Below are 16,749 nucleotides of genomic sequence, written 5' to 3' on the forward strand. Positions count from 1 at the left end.
GGAAACGCCTTTCCCTTCCTTTCCAAAAAATTGAAACGCTGAAATTCCTTTCATACATATTTCATACATATTTCATACATACCTTAGGGTCTACCCTACCCTAAGGTAGACTAGTGCTGGGGGCAGCCTGTCCGGGAAAGTATGGGGTGGGGGGGCAGGTGTGCGTGTGAGCATGTGTGGAGAGAAGGTATTGACTTCTCTGCTGAATTACACAGCTTACAGGAGACGTATGAGGCCAAGAGAAAGGAATTCCTGGGTGACTTGCAGCGAAAGGAGGAGGAGATGAGACAGATGTTCGTCAACAAAGTGAAGGAAACTGAATCCGAACTGAAGGAGAAGGAGAGAGAGGTAAAGAGATGGAGGGGGGTGGGGGAGAGAGAGAGAGAGACACACACAAACCTCATTCCCCTTGTTGTATCGAAGAAATCTACTTCAGAAAAATGAAAGTAAAGGAGTGGAAGTGTGCACTCTTGTTAGAATATATTAAACAAGCTGAATTATACATCATTAAAGCCTTTTTATATATATGAGAATAGTCTACCTCTTGTTAATAATAACATGCAGTTAATCCTTACTGGAGGTCAGTTATAAGCACGCTACTCATATGTAGCCCAGGTTATGATGACCTGGTAAACGAGAATCTGCAGACTCTCTAATCCTCATGGCTTCAATCCCTCTCCTCGGCCCTCAGCTGCATGAGAAGTTCGAGCAGCTGAAGCGGATGCACCAGGAGGAGAAGAGGAAGGTGGAGGAGAAGAGACTGGACCTGGAGGAGGAGATGAACGCCTTCAACAGACGGAAGGTGGCAGCCGAGACACTCCAGGCGCAGTCCCTGCAGGCCGCCTCCCAGCAGCCACTCAAGAAGGACAAGGATAAGAAAAAGTAAGTCCTCATTTTCCAAAACTTGTTTTTTTTAGTGTATTTCTGTCTTTCTTTCTCTCTGGGCCTTGCAGTGGAGGGTGAGATGTGACTTTTGTTGCCAAAGCCGGTTAAAGCATTGGAAAGGTATTGTGTAGATTGAAGACTATGGATGTGCGAATGGGCATCCTTAAATATATTGTACATATTGTACGCATCCTCTTCTAGAGTATCAAGGGGTACGAATGAAATAGTGAACTAAATGAAGATATAAGGAAACCTTCTAGTGTGTGAGATTATAAGTTGTGAGGAATTAATGTTGGATTGCAGTAACTTTTCTTAATTGGGCGAAAATAATTGGGTCTTTCAGTATATAAGAGATGCTGTATGATTTTCTCCTGGGAGTGGAACACTATCTAGATTTTATATGAGAAGACTTGGACATTCCTTTAAAATCAACTGATATTGGATATAGCTTTGTAATATAATTTTTTTCCCCCTTTGTTGGCAACACACACTTGAAAAGATTGAGGGGATTGGCAAAGTAAATGAAAGCAGAGGGGTAATGTTAACCCTTTTGCCATGCTATCCAGCGTGTAGTGAAACACATTGCAAAGATACAACAAAATAGTTTTGAATACCAATACATTTCCTAGCGTAAAACTGAAATACATTTAACTTATGCTGCCATCTACTGTTTCACTGGAGTTTTAGTACTGCAGTGCCTGTCAATGCACATGACACACAGACGCATCTTGAACAATGCAGCAAATTCAGGTCCATTATTGCTTTTATGTTTGTCTTCAATGTCGTCTTTTCATTGTTCTATTGATGTTACTTATTATTTATGTGCTTAGAACATTCATATAGTTTTATTATTTGTGATTTGATTTAAACCAAGTGTGTAAAATGAAATGTGAATCTAATACCTGTAAAGAAGACCCTGAGGGCATTGATTTTAGTTTTGAGTGCAGTTGGTTGAAAATGTAAAATCCTTTAACCTGAATATTTCCATTCATTTTACACACTCTGCATGTTCATTAGACTTGATTTTTATGATTTGCATCATGTATTTTTCTATAATTTCTGTTGTGTTATTTCATATGTTTTCTTTCAGTTAAATAATGGCACAGAAACCCAGGCCCAGCGTGGATTTGTCTTCCATCTCCATAGCACCATGAACAGTGTTTTCTTTCTTGACATTCCTGCACGATTGACATTTTGTAAGTGGACCAAAGAAAATCTTAAGGGGGAAACAATTAATAAATAGCTGCTGTGTATGTAGGGGGCTATAAAGATCACATCGAGTGTCCTTATGGAGGAGTCAGCAGGTTATAAATGTACAGGGGACCTTCAATCACAAGTCTTACTTTTTTATCTCTTAAAGAAAACAATCACCAGCTGTATGTATGATCCATCATGTCTGGTTAAAGAGAGAGAAGATAATAGCCTGGGTTAAGAAATAATTTTTCAGTTCTTGGTACTATATATATAAATAAATATATATTTTTCAGCCCTTTTTTTTTTAGAAAGGTAGTGTACATAGTGATGCTGACAGATATTCTTGGAGGACACAATTCCAACCATTATTAGCAGTGCAGTGTCTGAAATCTGAGCCTGTAGGCCTGATTTGAATGAAATTCAAGATCATCATGAATTTAATACTGTTTATAGCTGCCACTGAATAAAACCAGTCACAAGTATAGAGGACATGAGTATCTCTGGTGCTGTTTATTATTAATAATAGTAATGATATTAATATTAATAATCCAGGGCTGTTTATAATTTAAGTGCTTAGTTACACTTCAGGGTTCTACAACAGATTACATTTTAGTATTTCATTTTTTTGGTGGTTAGTTTTTGTTAAAAGTGGTCCTCTCTTGTACATAAAAGCTATAGGATATGGAAATCATAAACCGAGAGGTCTTGTAGTTTACAGATAAAAATACATGCAGCGACAGAACAGTGCATCACAGCTTGTGAGCGTCGATTTGCGGAGGGGGCATTTTGTGCATTAACTCCGCATTAAAAAAAAACTAACAAAAAAAACCCTAAAACATTAAAACATCGTTGCTTATACCATATTCCACAGTTCTTTACGTTTGCTTCATATTGGGGCCTGGAGAGTGTCAGAGTATTTTGAAAGTCATTTAACTTCTTCAAAATGAATGATAAAATATGGGATGTTTTACTATATGACTTTGTGTCGCTCCAGACCTGGATACCGGATATGTGAGCTAGTCCTGTTTACTCTGAACACTGTGTTTATCAAACATACCAATCTCATTTCCTGACTCATTTTCCCCATTTCAATCTGCTGCAGTATGCTTTTTCTCAGCTCAGATAGTTCTTTCACAAGTCAGAATACATGGTTTCTATCAAACCAGGTGAGATGAAAAACCAAGAATAACTTCAAAACTATTTCCCCTCCCCCCCCACCCTCCCATCCAGTGTTGTAAAGAAATGATGGGATTATGTCCCCATTGCTGTTTCAGAAAGTAGCTCTCTTAAATGCTTTACTGTCTCTCATTCATTAATTTCAAATTACTCTGGAACTACTCTGATTTTATATTTGTCGTATGCGGGGTGTTTAAAATTCACTTCCTAGTTAGTGATCCAGTATTTGGTTTCTTCAAATAGTTAATTTAAAGTCATTCGGGTTTTTTTGGGGGTAGGGAGGTGGGATTTAAATAAATACAATAAATGACTAAATGCTGGAAGGAAAAGGTGCTCTCTGTCTCAGTAGGGTTTAGGGAAAATGCTGGTGTCCTTGCTGGGAGTGCAATCTGGGTGAGACACTGAGGGAGAGAGAGAAAGTGGGTTCTAGGTCAGTTATCTGAAAGTGGGGATTTTGGCTCTTGTTGGCCTTGAGTCTAGTTTCATATCAGATAATGCACATCCTTTTAAAACCTTGTTGTTCTCATTCAGATTGTTCACACCAGAGCCAGTATAGATCAGGAATTAAACTGTGAGCTCATAACTTAATTGAAGTATGTCCTGATATTGCAGGCTATTCCCAGGTCCAAGTGCACCTTAAATTATAACAACTTTAAGTACTGTACTATTGTAAGTAAAACCTAAAAATAATCCCAGCTTAAATGTAGGTGTAATTGAAAATGTATTTTTCTGCACTGGTTTGATTTATAATGCACAAGGTAACTTACTATGCAAGTACATATTTGTGCCTGTTATGATTTGGGAAACAGTGTAGTTTTTTAACATTACTTCTTGCTTATTTTGTAAAATCTCCTTGTTTGTATAACTACTATTCCATCGTTGTTAATATCTTCACCAAAGCTTAGGGAGAATGTTCATTATCTTTTTGGAGTGCTTACATAGTGTTTGGGGAGGCAAAGTTGCATGGCAAACACTTAACAGAGCACTGATGTTTCCAGTAACTCTTCACCGGCATTATGGAAGGCCTGTTCTCATGAGCAAAATCGAAGGAGATCTTAACCTTGGCCTTTCACATGACACGTATACCCACTTATACTAAGGATTGTAGCCATTTTCAGAGTTTAACATTCCAAGTCTGGGACCCATCAATCTGAATCTGTGTTTGTTTTCCTTATATTTGTATTGTATCTTTTATAATCCCGCACTTATAACTTGTTATGACCAATGGAATCAACCACTATTGGAAATAATCCACAGCCAACCAGAATAATATTGAAATCCAATCACATGTTTTGTTTTATAGTGATACACCTAAAGCAATACACTTAACTCCACTTTCACTGTTATAGATTCCTGGTAACTATCATTATTGTATTGCTTTTGCCATTCGGGTGATTTAATGACACTGAAGAGCATTCGGCAACTTATTTAAGCAAATGCAGATTGTACGCTATGCATAAAAAATGACTTCTTAGTCTTAACACAATTTGTTTATTCGCCTTTTAAGGGAATATGTGTATAAACTATAAAATGCATGTTATGGATCCATACATAATATCATTACATTAGTAGTTATTATATGTATAATTTTATATGTTTTGTGACTCATGTTTGTATCTATTTTTATAATAAAGTCAGTCCATCTTGCTAAAGACCTTCCGTACATATTTGCAAGTTAAATATGTAGTGCCGTATGCCCATATTCACTGTATAATATTACGGTGTACAATCAGAATAAACAATCAATATTTTGTTGTTATCACACATGTTTGTGTGTATGTTTTATGTACTGTGGTGAGTGTTAACCTTGGGCATTTATGAGAAATGTTCAGACTTGCATCCAGACAAACTCACTTTATATATTATTTCAAATATATTTTGTATTCATTTATTTTACAAGATCATATGTGAGTGAGGTGAATGAATATTTCTACTGTTTTAAGCTGGTGAATGTAACATTCTGGTGCAGTTCAGAAGTAGCCAGTGCAGACTGGATGGCAATTGAATAAGCCAAAGGGGAAATGGAGAGAAAATAACATGAGCAAAGTGTATTAGAGCAGTGTTTCTATTGCAATTGTTTATCTATATTTTTTTACAAATCTGTTCAAGGGCCTGCTTATTGGCTTTGCTCACAGGGCAGGGTTTGACATCTTCTCTCGTTACTGTGAAAATGTGTCATTTACTAACATTGTTTTAACTTACAAACCGACAATGATAAGAGTTTAATACAGTTAGTTATTTAAGTAGTTAAGTAACAACCAATTATTTCTTCCCAATTCACAAATACGTATTCAATTGATATGTTTTCAAACAATTATGCTGTTTTAAAATGTTTTTCCACATGCTTCATTGTTTAACCAGTCTTATGTGTTTGGTAATTGACAAACGAGACTACTTTTGAAAGTCTAAGCTTGCCATTTAGAATCCTTATACTCCCATACATTCATAAATTGCCATAATCATTTACTGTATTTCTGCTCAATGAATCACCTACTGCTTTTTGCCACATGTGACATTGCATGATGCTCAGAATTACAAGTTACATAATAAAATCCATTAGCGGAATGAATGCAAGTCCTTCTAGTGGATTTATTAGATTTTACAAAGGATAAACGAACAAATCTGTTTAAGAAAGCAGAGTTAACCCTTAAGAATTCTACCCTTCAACTTTTAAATTCACCAGAACAAATTTATTTTCATGCTGTTTTCTCTAAATGCAGTGAAATGAAAACAAGCAGAGTTGACAGCAGTAATGCAATGCTTCTTACCTACTACTTTGCAGTTCCACACTTGTATTCAAATAGATAGCATTTCCTGTGGGTTTCTTTAAAGTATCGTGGCAGTAGTGTATTGGGGGGAAATAATTTAAGTGGTTAATAAGCAGATCATTTCCAGTTTCTAATTTTTTAAGTTTCAGGATTAATGTTAACAACATAGCTAATGTATTCTTAGTAGTGTGTGTGTGTGTGTGTGTGTGTGTGTGTGTGTATATATATATATATATATAATATTATAATTACACACACACACACACACACACACACACACACACATACACACACACATCCTTGCATCCACTCATTACATACACCATGTTCTGCCCATCAATAAGTTGTATTTAATGTGCTAGTCATTGACTTGCTGTTCTGTTTTTTCTATAGCTTCTTTAGTCTTCCCAGTGCGTGCTCCTTAACATCAGGAAGAAATTTAAATTAGAAGATTTATTAAAGCCAAATCACCCCATGCTGACGGAGTAACTTTGGGTGCTTTCACCTCTATGCTTCCATTAATTCACCACTTAAAAACTGGTGTAATAAACGGCAATTTAAAACTCTTTTGATTGCATCCTGTGCAAAAAACGACTACAAACAAACAAAACACAAACGGATCGCCCCTTCATTGGGCTCCCTGCAGCCTCCGGAGTGGTGTCTGCTGACCTGCCTTTGCCAAATTCATTGCAGCTCTAATACGCAAACTGACGCTTGAGAACATGGTTTCCTGTTACATCTTTTCCTATCTGTATAGCCAAAGCTTTCTCCTGCAGGCAAAAAATAAAACGGAAAAGCTTAACGTTTCAATACAGACGTGCTGTACGTGTTGACTGTTTCTAACATGTTTCTTTAGCTACTGCTTAAGCTTTTGTTGTATTGCTCTTGGTTTTTGCTAGCCTGATATTTCTGCTCTGTAACATTTTAGATGTAAGCTCCCTTAGCTAGACAAACTGTAGCTGAGGGTCCTAGCATTCCTGAGCAATAAGCACTTTACGTTTTGTATTCTCTGTTGTACACGAATGACAGTGGCGTACTAAGTTCAGCTTGTCCTGAGAGTGTTTAAAAAGAAAGAAAGAAAAAAAAAAATCTTGTAAAAAAAAGTCTTGCAAAGTTCATGTTATTTGAGGGTTTATCGTCGTATTAAGAATATGATATGTCTGGTGTTAAGACAACTGGTGAAAATTTTAAAGATTAAAGATGCATTATCTTTTATTTTTCACTAAACTATTTAATAAGGACAAAATATACATTAACCAATTTAATTATGTGTGTGTGTGTGTGTGTGTGTATGTATGTATGTATGTATGTATGTGTGTGTATATACAGAAAAAACTGCAACTTATTGCTGTTTAAGTCTGTTGGGAATACAAAAGTATTCAGTAAGAGATAATGATTGCTGTGGGTGAGAATTCTTTAACATGAAGTAATGCATCTTAAATCTATTTTTCCCTGCTAATATTGGCCACATTTACTACTTGCTAAAAGAAATAATACAAAAAAAATGGTACAGACTTGTATCTCATCTGCTTGCTACCAATAAAGACTTTTTTTTTTAAACTGTTCATTTGTATTTGGTTTATGTTAAATTTCTATCATTTTTACTGACTCTTTTACTGACGTATTTAACTAGATTGGAAAGGCTAATATTAAACCCAGTAGTGCACAATGATACCTGGAATTCATTTTAAATATTAATCTTCGGTGTGGACAAATCAAAACCTTGGCCTACCTAGGAATATCAAATCTCAAACTATTGATTACAATTTTGAGCAAGTACAGTACAAGTGTGAATCTCATTTGCAGGTAGGTCAGTGTTTTGATGTGGTCTAGGCCTTTGTCTCACAACTCTATGTAGCTGGTAGCCGAGGATTAAATGGAGGTGAAAAAATAAAACTAACTTCCTACAACTCCTGTCCCAAGACCTTCGATTGTAAGACTAAGAAGATATGGTTTCTTTTAAGTTCACAATGCAAGAAACAAAAACATCTGTAGTGAAATCAACTTTTTATTCATTAAGTGACTAAAGAAAATAATAAGCCTTTTTCATCAAATTCAGGCAGTAAGTTCACAGTATATTAAATCAAAGAAACTGAAGGTGCTTTTTTTTTGGTCCCATTACAGAAACAGTAGATCCTTTCAGATAAAATCTGTAAAGCTTAAGACTCTGCTGCTTCCCCCCCCACCCCCATTCTCCCCATGTAAGCAGTTATAAGTCTGGCAGTTCAATTTGGCTGCTGTAACAAATTTAATTTCCAGAGGTAACAGGACATACTGAATCTGCAACAGGTTTTTTTTTAGCTGCCTTTTAAAAATCCCCCCCCACCTCAAACAGACACAGTCTTCACATACAGCTCAGACATTCCAACATACTTAGCTTATCAAAGTTGACATGGTACATTTAGTACAATTTTTTTGCAGCATAATAGGAAACACAACAAGGCGATAACTTTATACTGCAGTGTAATATGCAAATAAGTAATTTAAGGCCTCAAACAGTATTCTCGCTTTTTTCTCCCTAAGGAAATTATCACAAAGATTCAAAATATTTAGTTTTGGCAGGAGCAAGTAGAAGAAACATTAAAATAAACAAAAAAACAATTGTTTGTTCAATACAAAATGGAAGAATTGATAATAAAAATGTACTATAAAATAAACAGTTGGAACATTAAAGTGCTCCAAATATTGAAATGTTGAGATAAATATTAAATTTAACGAAAGAGAACCATTTATCGGTTATCTGCACATAGGATTGCAACCAAATAAGCATGCATTACGGGAGGGACAGATTCAAATGTAACCGTTAAGCTCTAACCTTAATTTTATATGTAAAATAACCTTAAAAGTAAGAAAACTTAAATCGTCCATCAGTTCCTGAACTCAACCTTTGCACGTACACATTCTTGGAAATTAAAATGTATTAAGGATTAGAAGCGAGAGGCTTGCATTGGATTATTTTAACAAATGAAAATGTACCATCCCAGAAGTTGCAAATTTTTTAGGAAAAATTATATAAAAGCTTTCAAACGGGATATAAAACAAACTAAAAATAATCCAGAACTATGGGCCATATTCATAAAACATTTTGTCCACAGTACCTCAAAAAACAAAAATGTATAAAAGGAAAATAAAATGCCCAGGTTTAAAGGAGTTTGGAGTGGCTGAAGAAAAACAAAAACATTGTGGTAAGAACATTTTATGAATGAGGGCCTTAGTTCTGACAGATGGACAACTAATGTTCAGTGATTACAGAGCACCAATATTTGCGAGTACGCTTTCTTCACACCACTTCCCCTCGGGACCTTAGCTGATCAGAGGCTGCAGCGGTGGGCAAGGGGAGACGCTTCCCTTTAATACCTCACGTGGATTCACAGTATTGTTTCCCGCCACGTCCACGGCCATCCCTTCATTGTACAAGCACCTGAAGCCATCGTAGAACTCATCCACCCCCACCTCCTCCCCGCTCATCTTGACCTGGCTGGACCCTCGCGTCTCGTGGCCCGGATGACTCGACGGCCGGCTGACGACTGCTGCACAGCTCTCGGGATTATTGGTTTGCAAATACATAATGTCTCTGTTGACCGGGTCAAAAATGTACACTGCATTTGGCGGGAGGCAAAACTCAAGGCTGCTAAGGTATTGGTCCACCAGTTCTTTGCAACGGATGAGTTCACTGCTGTCAATCTGTAATGTAACAAGAACAAGCTAGCTGCATGAGAAGGGTGATTGCCTTTGGTCTTGGGGTTGTTAAATCACATAAGAAAGCTTTTTAGATTAAGTTGTCTGATCAAAGATGATTTTTTGATTACTTATTTGGTGTAGGGTTTGGTATTCAGCAATTAAAAGCCAAGAGTTTCTACATACAAAAGTTTTTGTCAGTCAAAGCTGCTGAAGTTAAGATGTACTCCTACCTGTGCTTTCTTTAGCAGATCTGTAAAAACAGAGAACCAATCTGGAGTCAACCTCTCCAACTCCAAAGTTATGGTTGCCAAGGCCAGTGTGGAACCTTTAAACTGCGACAGCTGGTGGCACGCCATACAGTGCTGCACCTGCTTGGTCCAGAACTCCGCCTGGAGAGAAGGCTTCTTCTGAGGAATCACCTCTGGAAGATGGGGATGGCTGGACAACACCATGGCATGGAACTACAACCCAAATAAATACATACATGAATACAGAGAAAACTACATCAGCAAATACTCCCACCTTTCAATGCTATGAACATTAAGGAACTACTCGCTTGAATTCCTCCGTCTCACCATCTCCTGCATTCTAGCATGGGGAGAGGCCATTCCCCGTTTTTGCTATGTGCTGTGCTCGTCCTTCAACCTTGTCTAGACTGTTACTGTAAATTAACAAACTGGAAGAAAGACTTATTTTTGGAAGTCAGGTGAGGTCAGGACCAGACTGTTTGTAATTGCCAAATCTTGTTTTCTCTTGACATAATGTTATGTTCTTGTATTAGCAGAAATTGTTTTTCCAGCTTTCGTAAGCTTTAATGTTTAGCAAATAAGCCATGGAATGTGTATTTGGGTTTACAGGATAACACTGGTTAGGATCATATCGGAATGGGCTGATATAAAAAATGCTGTTGGCAAGATAATTGCTTACCATCATAGTCCATATTTAAAATGTATAATACAACTTAATGGGCTAAGCCAGAAATTCTGAGATATAATCTAAAGCAGATGTCAATATTTCTCTAGATGTTGAATGCAACCTCTGGACATTTTCATGAGGAATGTAATGTATTAATGGTTTGAAAGTGTCCTAGTCAATTCATATTTGAACAATGTCTAAAAAACAAACAAAAAACAGCAGTCAGACATGCAGGTGGAAACTGCTGCTTATTCAGGGTATTACACGTAGTGCATTTATACTTTGTGCCATACAAAAGATAAAGGTTGGCTGGTGAAACAAACAAAAAACTAAACAAATCTCAATTTTCTATTTCTGTCAGGGTGCCAGGTCATCGGTGCAAGACCCTAGAAGTTGTTTGAGGTGCAGCTGATGCCATTACTAATTATGCAACAGAAAGGTTTCAACTGGCTGGAATAGTTCCGCTTATTTAACAGTATACCCTGCATTCACCCAGTTTCAGACTTACACTTTTCTTCCATTTGTATCAACACAAGTTACATTGATAAACAGTCTACTGGATTCACTGACCCCGACTGACACATTGATAAAGAAATATTCAGTAATGAATGCAGCATCAGACAGCAAGTTTTTTGATAAACACAAAAAGACAAGCAAACGAAACAACTTGTAGATCTGTTCTTGCACGGTCACCTCCAGCCCCCGTTATCGCACACTGCGCAATACCTGAAACAGCTGTGCAAAAGTTGTGGTTTCTTCAAAGAAAGGACTGCCAAGCCACTTTAATTTCAAAATTGCTTTCTAAAGCTTTATTTTCTTATCTAAATGTCTGAAGTAAATACGAGAGAGATTTTATTTTATTTTCTAATGTCTCCCCACTGTAAAAGGCTTACACTTTCTAGTTGTGGTGATAACAGCAATGTTGCATAAATAAAACGTGTGAAAGTCCCATTGCTCAATGTGACGGCTCATAATTGCCGGCTGCGCAGTACAAAGGCCTGTGTAGGTAAAGAAGCCTGCACGTCTATTTAGGCAATTCAACTTTTTTGTAATTCAGAGGGCCAAGACCTAGTGGGTATATGTCAGGTTTCAGATTCAATAATGGTAATCTATAAAAAAAACAAATCAAAATAAAGGTTTACTACTCACGATGTTAACAAAGTCGACTGGTGTTGCGATGTAAAGGTCCCAGTGCAGTTTGTCGAGTATGATCCTTTCCATCCTCAGAATTTCTGCTGGCGAACAGTTGCATCCACTCTGCACCGCAAGGTCCTTCACTGACACAATCGCCTATTACAACAAATATATGCCACAAGCAAACCAATAAATGCCAATTCTATTAAACTATGATCTTGTATTGTATTACATTTCCTTTATTTATTTACCACCACCACCACTCCTTACATAATAGAGATCACCCAGTTTTGTACATGGATTCACCAATTAGCTGCAACAATGTCTCACAAGTTGATATTACATCAAGGACAATCTGCATTGAGTTTCTGAACGGCACAATTAAGTCGACCCAGAAAAACCTTTTAGAAAATCCAGCATCTGTACAGGTCACCTAAGCAGACCGCATAAGGGAAATTACTAATAACTGAAAGGACAGTTCTCCTATGCATCTAGGCCATTTCTTCACTGAAACATCTGTGCAGTTTACAGCACTTCACCTTTAATTGAGATTACAGAGGCTTCAACACAGATCAATGTGAAATAAAGATTTTTCTTCTTTTAATTACCTCATCTTCCTCATTTGTTTTTGCAGCTAGGATTAAAGCAGTGATGGCAATGCAGCGAAGATACTTGGGTTGCGCCTAGATACAGGAAAACAAAGATCAAAATGATAATGTTGTAAACTACAGCTGTAAAATATATTGCAGTTATATGAAAAGCATTACCTTACTTATTAATAATCACCACATAATAATTAAATCTGCACATTAATTATACAGCGAAACAATTTTGCATTAACCAAAATAGCCTGAGGTAGAGAAGGTACGTGCAGAAGGTGGCAAAGCGTGCTCACCTTGACTGATGCCAGCAGTCTGTTGAGGATGCTGACTGCCAGAGCAAACGTTTCCTGGCAGAACTTAAATAAGGTGCTCAATTCACCGAGCCACTGCACAGCTTCCTCGTGCTGAGACACAGAGATATCTGTGCCCTGAAAAAAAAAATCAACTTTAATCATGATAACTATATGAATCATCAGGTTTTAATTCCACACCCTTTTCTTATCTAAATGTAAGAGTGTCACTTTCATGTAACTGATTTTCAATCCCTTCTTTATTATTATTTCTTATCAATAGTATAACAGCAGTGTCCCCCACTACTGAATCCATGACAGCCCCATGTCCCCAATGTATATCTTTGCAATAAATAGGCTACATAAATAAAGAAAAATACATGCACGACATAACCACACATATTATATTACTAAACTGAATCTCCCGAAGGTAACTTATGCATAGGCTCACCTGAATCCTGCCGTTTTTGAAGACTGGCGCTTTCCACAGACGGGACTCTCTGGCAAGCGCATCTTCCAGCAGGATGGCCAGTCTCTGGCTTTGGACTGATGCCGGACACTTCATAGTCCCACCGGCACTGGCCAGGATGTCCCTGGGACACAGCTACCTGTGGGCACACGGTGCAGTCAGGGTGTCTGATGACACAGTGAGCACTTGCACATGTCCTGGCTGTGCTGGTACTTCATCATGCAAATCAATATACAACGTCTGGTGACAGAGTCGGTGAACGGGGTCAAAAAGGTTATCGTTCGCGGTCTAATAAACACGTCATAAAAGGAAATCCCCTGTTATATTCATCGGGAGCGGGAACTGTGGGGGACTTACATTGTTTATTTATACTGACGATAAAGCAGCGCACGAAGATTATACAAATAAAAAGTCATAATAATAATAATAAATTATAATAATAATAATTTTAATCATCATCATCATCATCATCTAGATCCAGTCAGGAAATGGGATACTTCACACATGAAAACTTATTTTTACCGCCGAGATACAGCTCTAGATAGATAGCTGAGGATTGAAGTGCTATATTTGTTAGGATATATACATGTATACACACATATACATACATACACACATGTAATTTCTGCAGTTCAATAGCGACAGTAAAACGGAGAAGTAGTCGTCTCAAACAAAACCAGTCATTTCCCCCTTTGAACTAATCTTTGTTACTTTAGTTTCTGCAGATTACTGAATTATTTTGCACGTAACCAACGTAAAACTAAACAGAACAACAACAACACTGATACTAATAGAGAAAAGCAATAACCCGACCAAAACATGTAAAACATACCAGTGGGCGTGGGGTTATCTAGACAACTGTTTCTGGTTTCGGTAAGCACACCGTCGGCAAGAAGAAATCAATAATTGATTGATATTATTAACTAAATAATAGTTTGGATCTCGTCCCTTTTCCTCCTCGGCATGACGTCTATTGTATTTCAGTGATCTTTAATTGTCGATTTGCTCCTGATTTTTGAATATCCTACTGCTGCTGCAACTCACGAAAATAAATACTGAAGTTTTGCAACTTGGGTTCCTCTGCAAATGCACCATCACATTACTATTGCAAAATGCAATGCAATGCAATGCAAAAATGCTCACAGAAGTCGTCCTAGCCTAAACAGACCCGCGTACAGGCTCTGTGTATGTTGTCTCCCCATTTTGTGTGAATCAGTCAGCAGCTCTCCTTTATCTGTTTTTAAAAAAGTTGATCCATGCTGCTCTGTACAAGTGCCCAAATGGACCACTATGCAACTGTTATTTAAGTGTACTGTAGAATATAGCAATGGATTCAAATATGAATTCAAAGCCCTTTAGCAAAACAAACCAAGCGTGCTCAATTTGGGACTGAACCACAATACCCCTAATAAAGTAACGCATTGTTTTAGCCATGCATATTGCGCTAATTAAAAATACTGATATTGAAACACACCAATAAACAAAATTATGATATGCATGCATTATTAGCCAACGTAAATAAAACTGGATGTAGGTATAATGGGCGGGGCGCTGTGGTCGTTATCTGGGCAGCAGTAGGACAATACCCCACATTTAATCAACAGGATCTCCCTTACCTCTCTGTACCGAAACACGCAGTATCCACCCGACCCACGGCTCATTGAGGGGTTCCAGTCCAAAAGCCCTTCATTCGTCCATTTTCTCACACAAAGCAAAGGAGGAAAAACCCAACTGTACAAAAAAAAGTCTCTTTTGTTGATCGTAAGAAGGGAGCTGCGATGTTTCGTTGCAAAACGTTCAAACGAAGACAAGGGAACATCCTACAATGCCCTCGGTAGATTTTTTTTTTTTAATTAACTAAAATAAGTGTGGTGGGGAGGAAAACACTACAATCAAAGGATCAAAACAAAAATAATTTCCTGTCTGTAAAGAAGCGCAATTATGTATCACTTTTGAACGCCCCCCGCTCCTCCCCCGATGTCGTCACTGTCCTACGTGAGCTGCACCAGGAACACGCAGCGCACGTCGCAGGTCTGCGCAGATCGCAGTTCAGCGGTGCTATGGTGCAAGAGCAGAGCTGTCCTCTGAAAAACACTGTATAACAACGACGTCTAGTATATAGTTGTATTTTTAAAAACAGATATACAGACATAACCTGGTTACTATTGTGACTTTGAGCTACATAACCACATTTATACTTCAAATCCAGTCCAGGCTAGGAAGAGCACTGTATTGTGATGAATCATTCTGCACTTTTATTGTGCTAGTCACTTGAGAAACACACTTTATTTCGCATATTTGCCTTCCGTCTGCCTGGGCAAAAGACTGTACCCCCCTGAAGTGGATTGCCTTCTCTTCTTTGTAAGACAGACCTCCTGGGGTTTGCCCAGACAATGGAGTTGTGTTGCAGTGTCAGCTGTGTGGCTCCGGCCAAACTGAAGCTTCCAGGTTCCAGTTCTCTTTCTCTGTTATTGTGTGTACAGAACATACATATGCTGTGAAATCACACTATGATATTGGGACAAGAGAAGAAAATACAAAAGGCAACTGTTCACAGTATTTAACAGTGCTAAAGGCTTATTCCTAGCTTTTAAGTACTTCTGCATTGCTTTACTATACCATTTCTACCACAGTGCAGTTTTCTAGTGCAGCAGAACATATGTGGTTTCTTCCTGATGTGCCATTTCAGTTCAGTCCAAAACTGTGGTGGAGTAGACATCAGAAATCTGTGTATGAGGGGAAATCTTTTCAGTGTCATTCTCCCCAAAACCACAGCCTTGAAACATGGTGTGTCATGGTATTTACAAGGCCCTCTTGTAAACCATGAATGCTGGCAGTATGCTGTTGTGTAACATTTGACAATATGCACTGCCTGTCATGGTACCCCTGAAAAATAAACTGAAACAAACACACAAACAAACAAGAAACAACAACCTCTGCATAGCACATAACATATTGTATAATCCATCAAGTTACCACTCAATAAAACAATATGTAAATATGGACAATCTACAGCGATCAGCCATAACATTATGACCACCTACCTAATATTGTGTAGGTCCCCCTTTTGTTGTCAAAACAGCCCTGACCCGTCGAGGCATGGACTCCACTAGACCTCTGAAGGTGTGCTGTGGTATCTGGCACCAAGACATTAGCAGCAGATCCTTTAAGTCCTGTAAGTTGCGAGGTGGGGCCTCCATGGATCGGACTTGTTTGTCCAGCACATCCCACAGATGCTCGATTGGATTGAGATCTGGGGAATTTGGAGGCCAAGTCAACACCTTGAACTTGTTGTTGTGTTCCTCAAACCATTCCTGAACCATTTTTGCTTTGTGGCAGGGTGCATTATCCTGCTGAAAGAGACCAATGCCATCAGGGAATACCGTTTCCATGAAAGGGTGTTCATGGTCTTCAACAATGCTTAGTTAGGTGGTACGTGTCAAAGTAACATCCACATGAATGGCAGGACCCAAGGTTTCCTAGCAGAACATTGCCCAAAGCATCACACTGCCTCCGCTGGCTTGCCTTCTTCCCTTAGTGCATCCTGGTGCCATGTGTTCTCCAGGTAAGCGACGCACACACACCCGGCCATCCACGTGATGTAAAAGAAAATGTCATTCATCAGACCAGGCCAC

At 38.2% G+C, this 16,749-nt stretch overlaps 2 protein-coding genes across 4 annotated transcripts in view; one reads left to right on the top strand and one right to left on the bottom strand.

Annotated features, from left to right (window-relative positions):
• Positions 1-11,966, top strand: part of septin8a (septin 8a) — a 27,462-nt gene extending 15,496 nt beyond the window's left edge. Inside the window, exons 8-10 of one of the 3 annotated variants that reach the window (XM_066716982.1) lie at positions 216-348; positions 692-882; positions 9,950-11,966. In XM_066716982.1, coding sequence (XP_066573079.1) covers positions 216-348; positions 692-882; positions 9,950-10,115 — 490 coding nt within the window. In that variant the 3' untranslated portion in view covers positions 10,116-11,966. Of the gene's footprint in view, positions 1-215; positions 349-691; positions 883-1,975; positions 7,587-9,949 lie in introns of those variants that run through there. The other 2 variants (XM_066716983.1, XM_066716984.1) reach the window with 2 other exon arrangements.
• On the bottom strand, positions 11,745-15,092 carry ccni2 (cyclin I family, member 2). Its single transcript, XM_066716985.1, has 5 exons — positions 14,731-15,092; positions 13,097-13,253; positions 12,649-12,783; positions 12,362-12,436; positions 11,745-11,909 (listed from the first exon to the last, which is right to left on the bottom strand). The coding sequence occupies exons 2-5, from the start codon at positions 13,208-13,210 to the stop codon at positions 11,745-11,747; spliced, it is 489 nt and encodes a 162-aa protein (XP_066573082.1). The 5' UTR covers positions 13,211-13,253; positions 14,731-15,092.
• Between the last annotated feature and the right edge of the window lie 1,657 nt (positions 15,093-16,749).

Source organism: Amia ocellicauda, chromosome 11 (assembly GCF_036373705.1).
Source record: "Amia ocellicauda isolate fAmiCal2 chromosome 11, fAmiCal2.hap1, whole genome shotgun sequence".
NCBI classification, from domain to species: domain Eukaryota; kingdom Metazoa; phylum Chordata; class Actinopteri; order Amiiformes; family Amiidae; genus Amia; species Amia ocellicauda.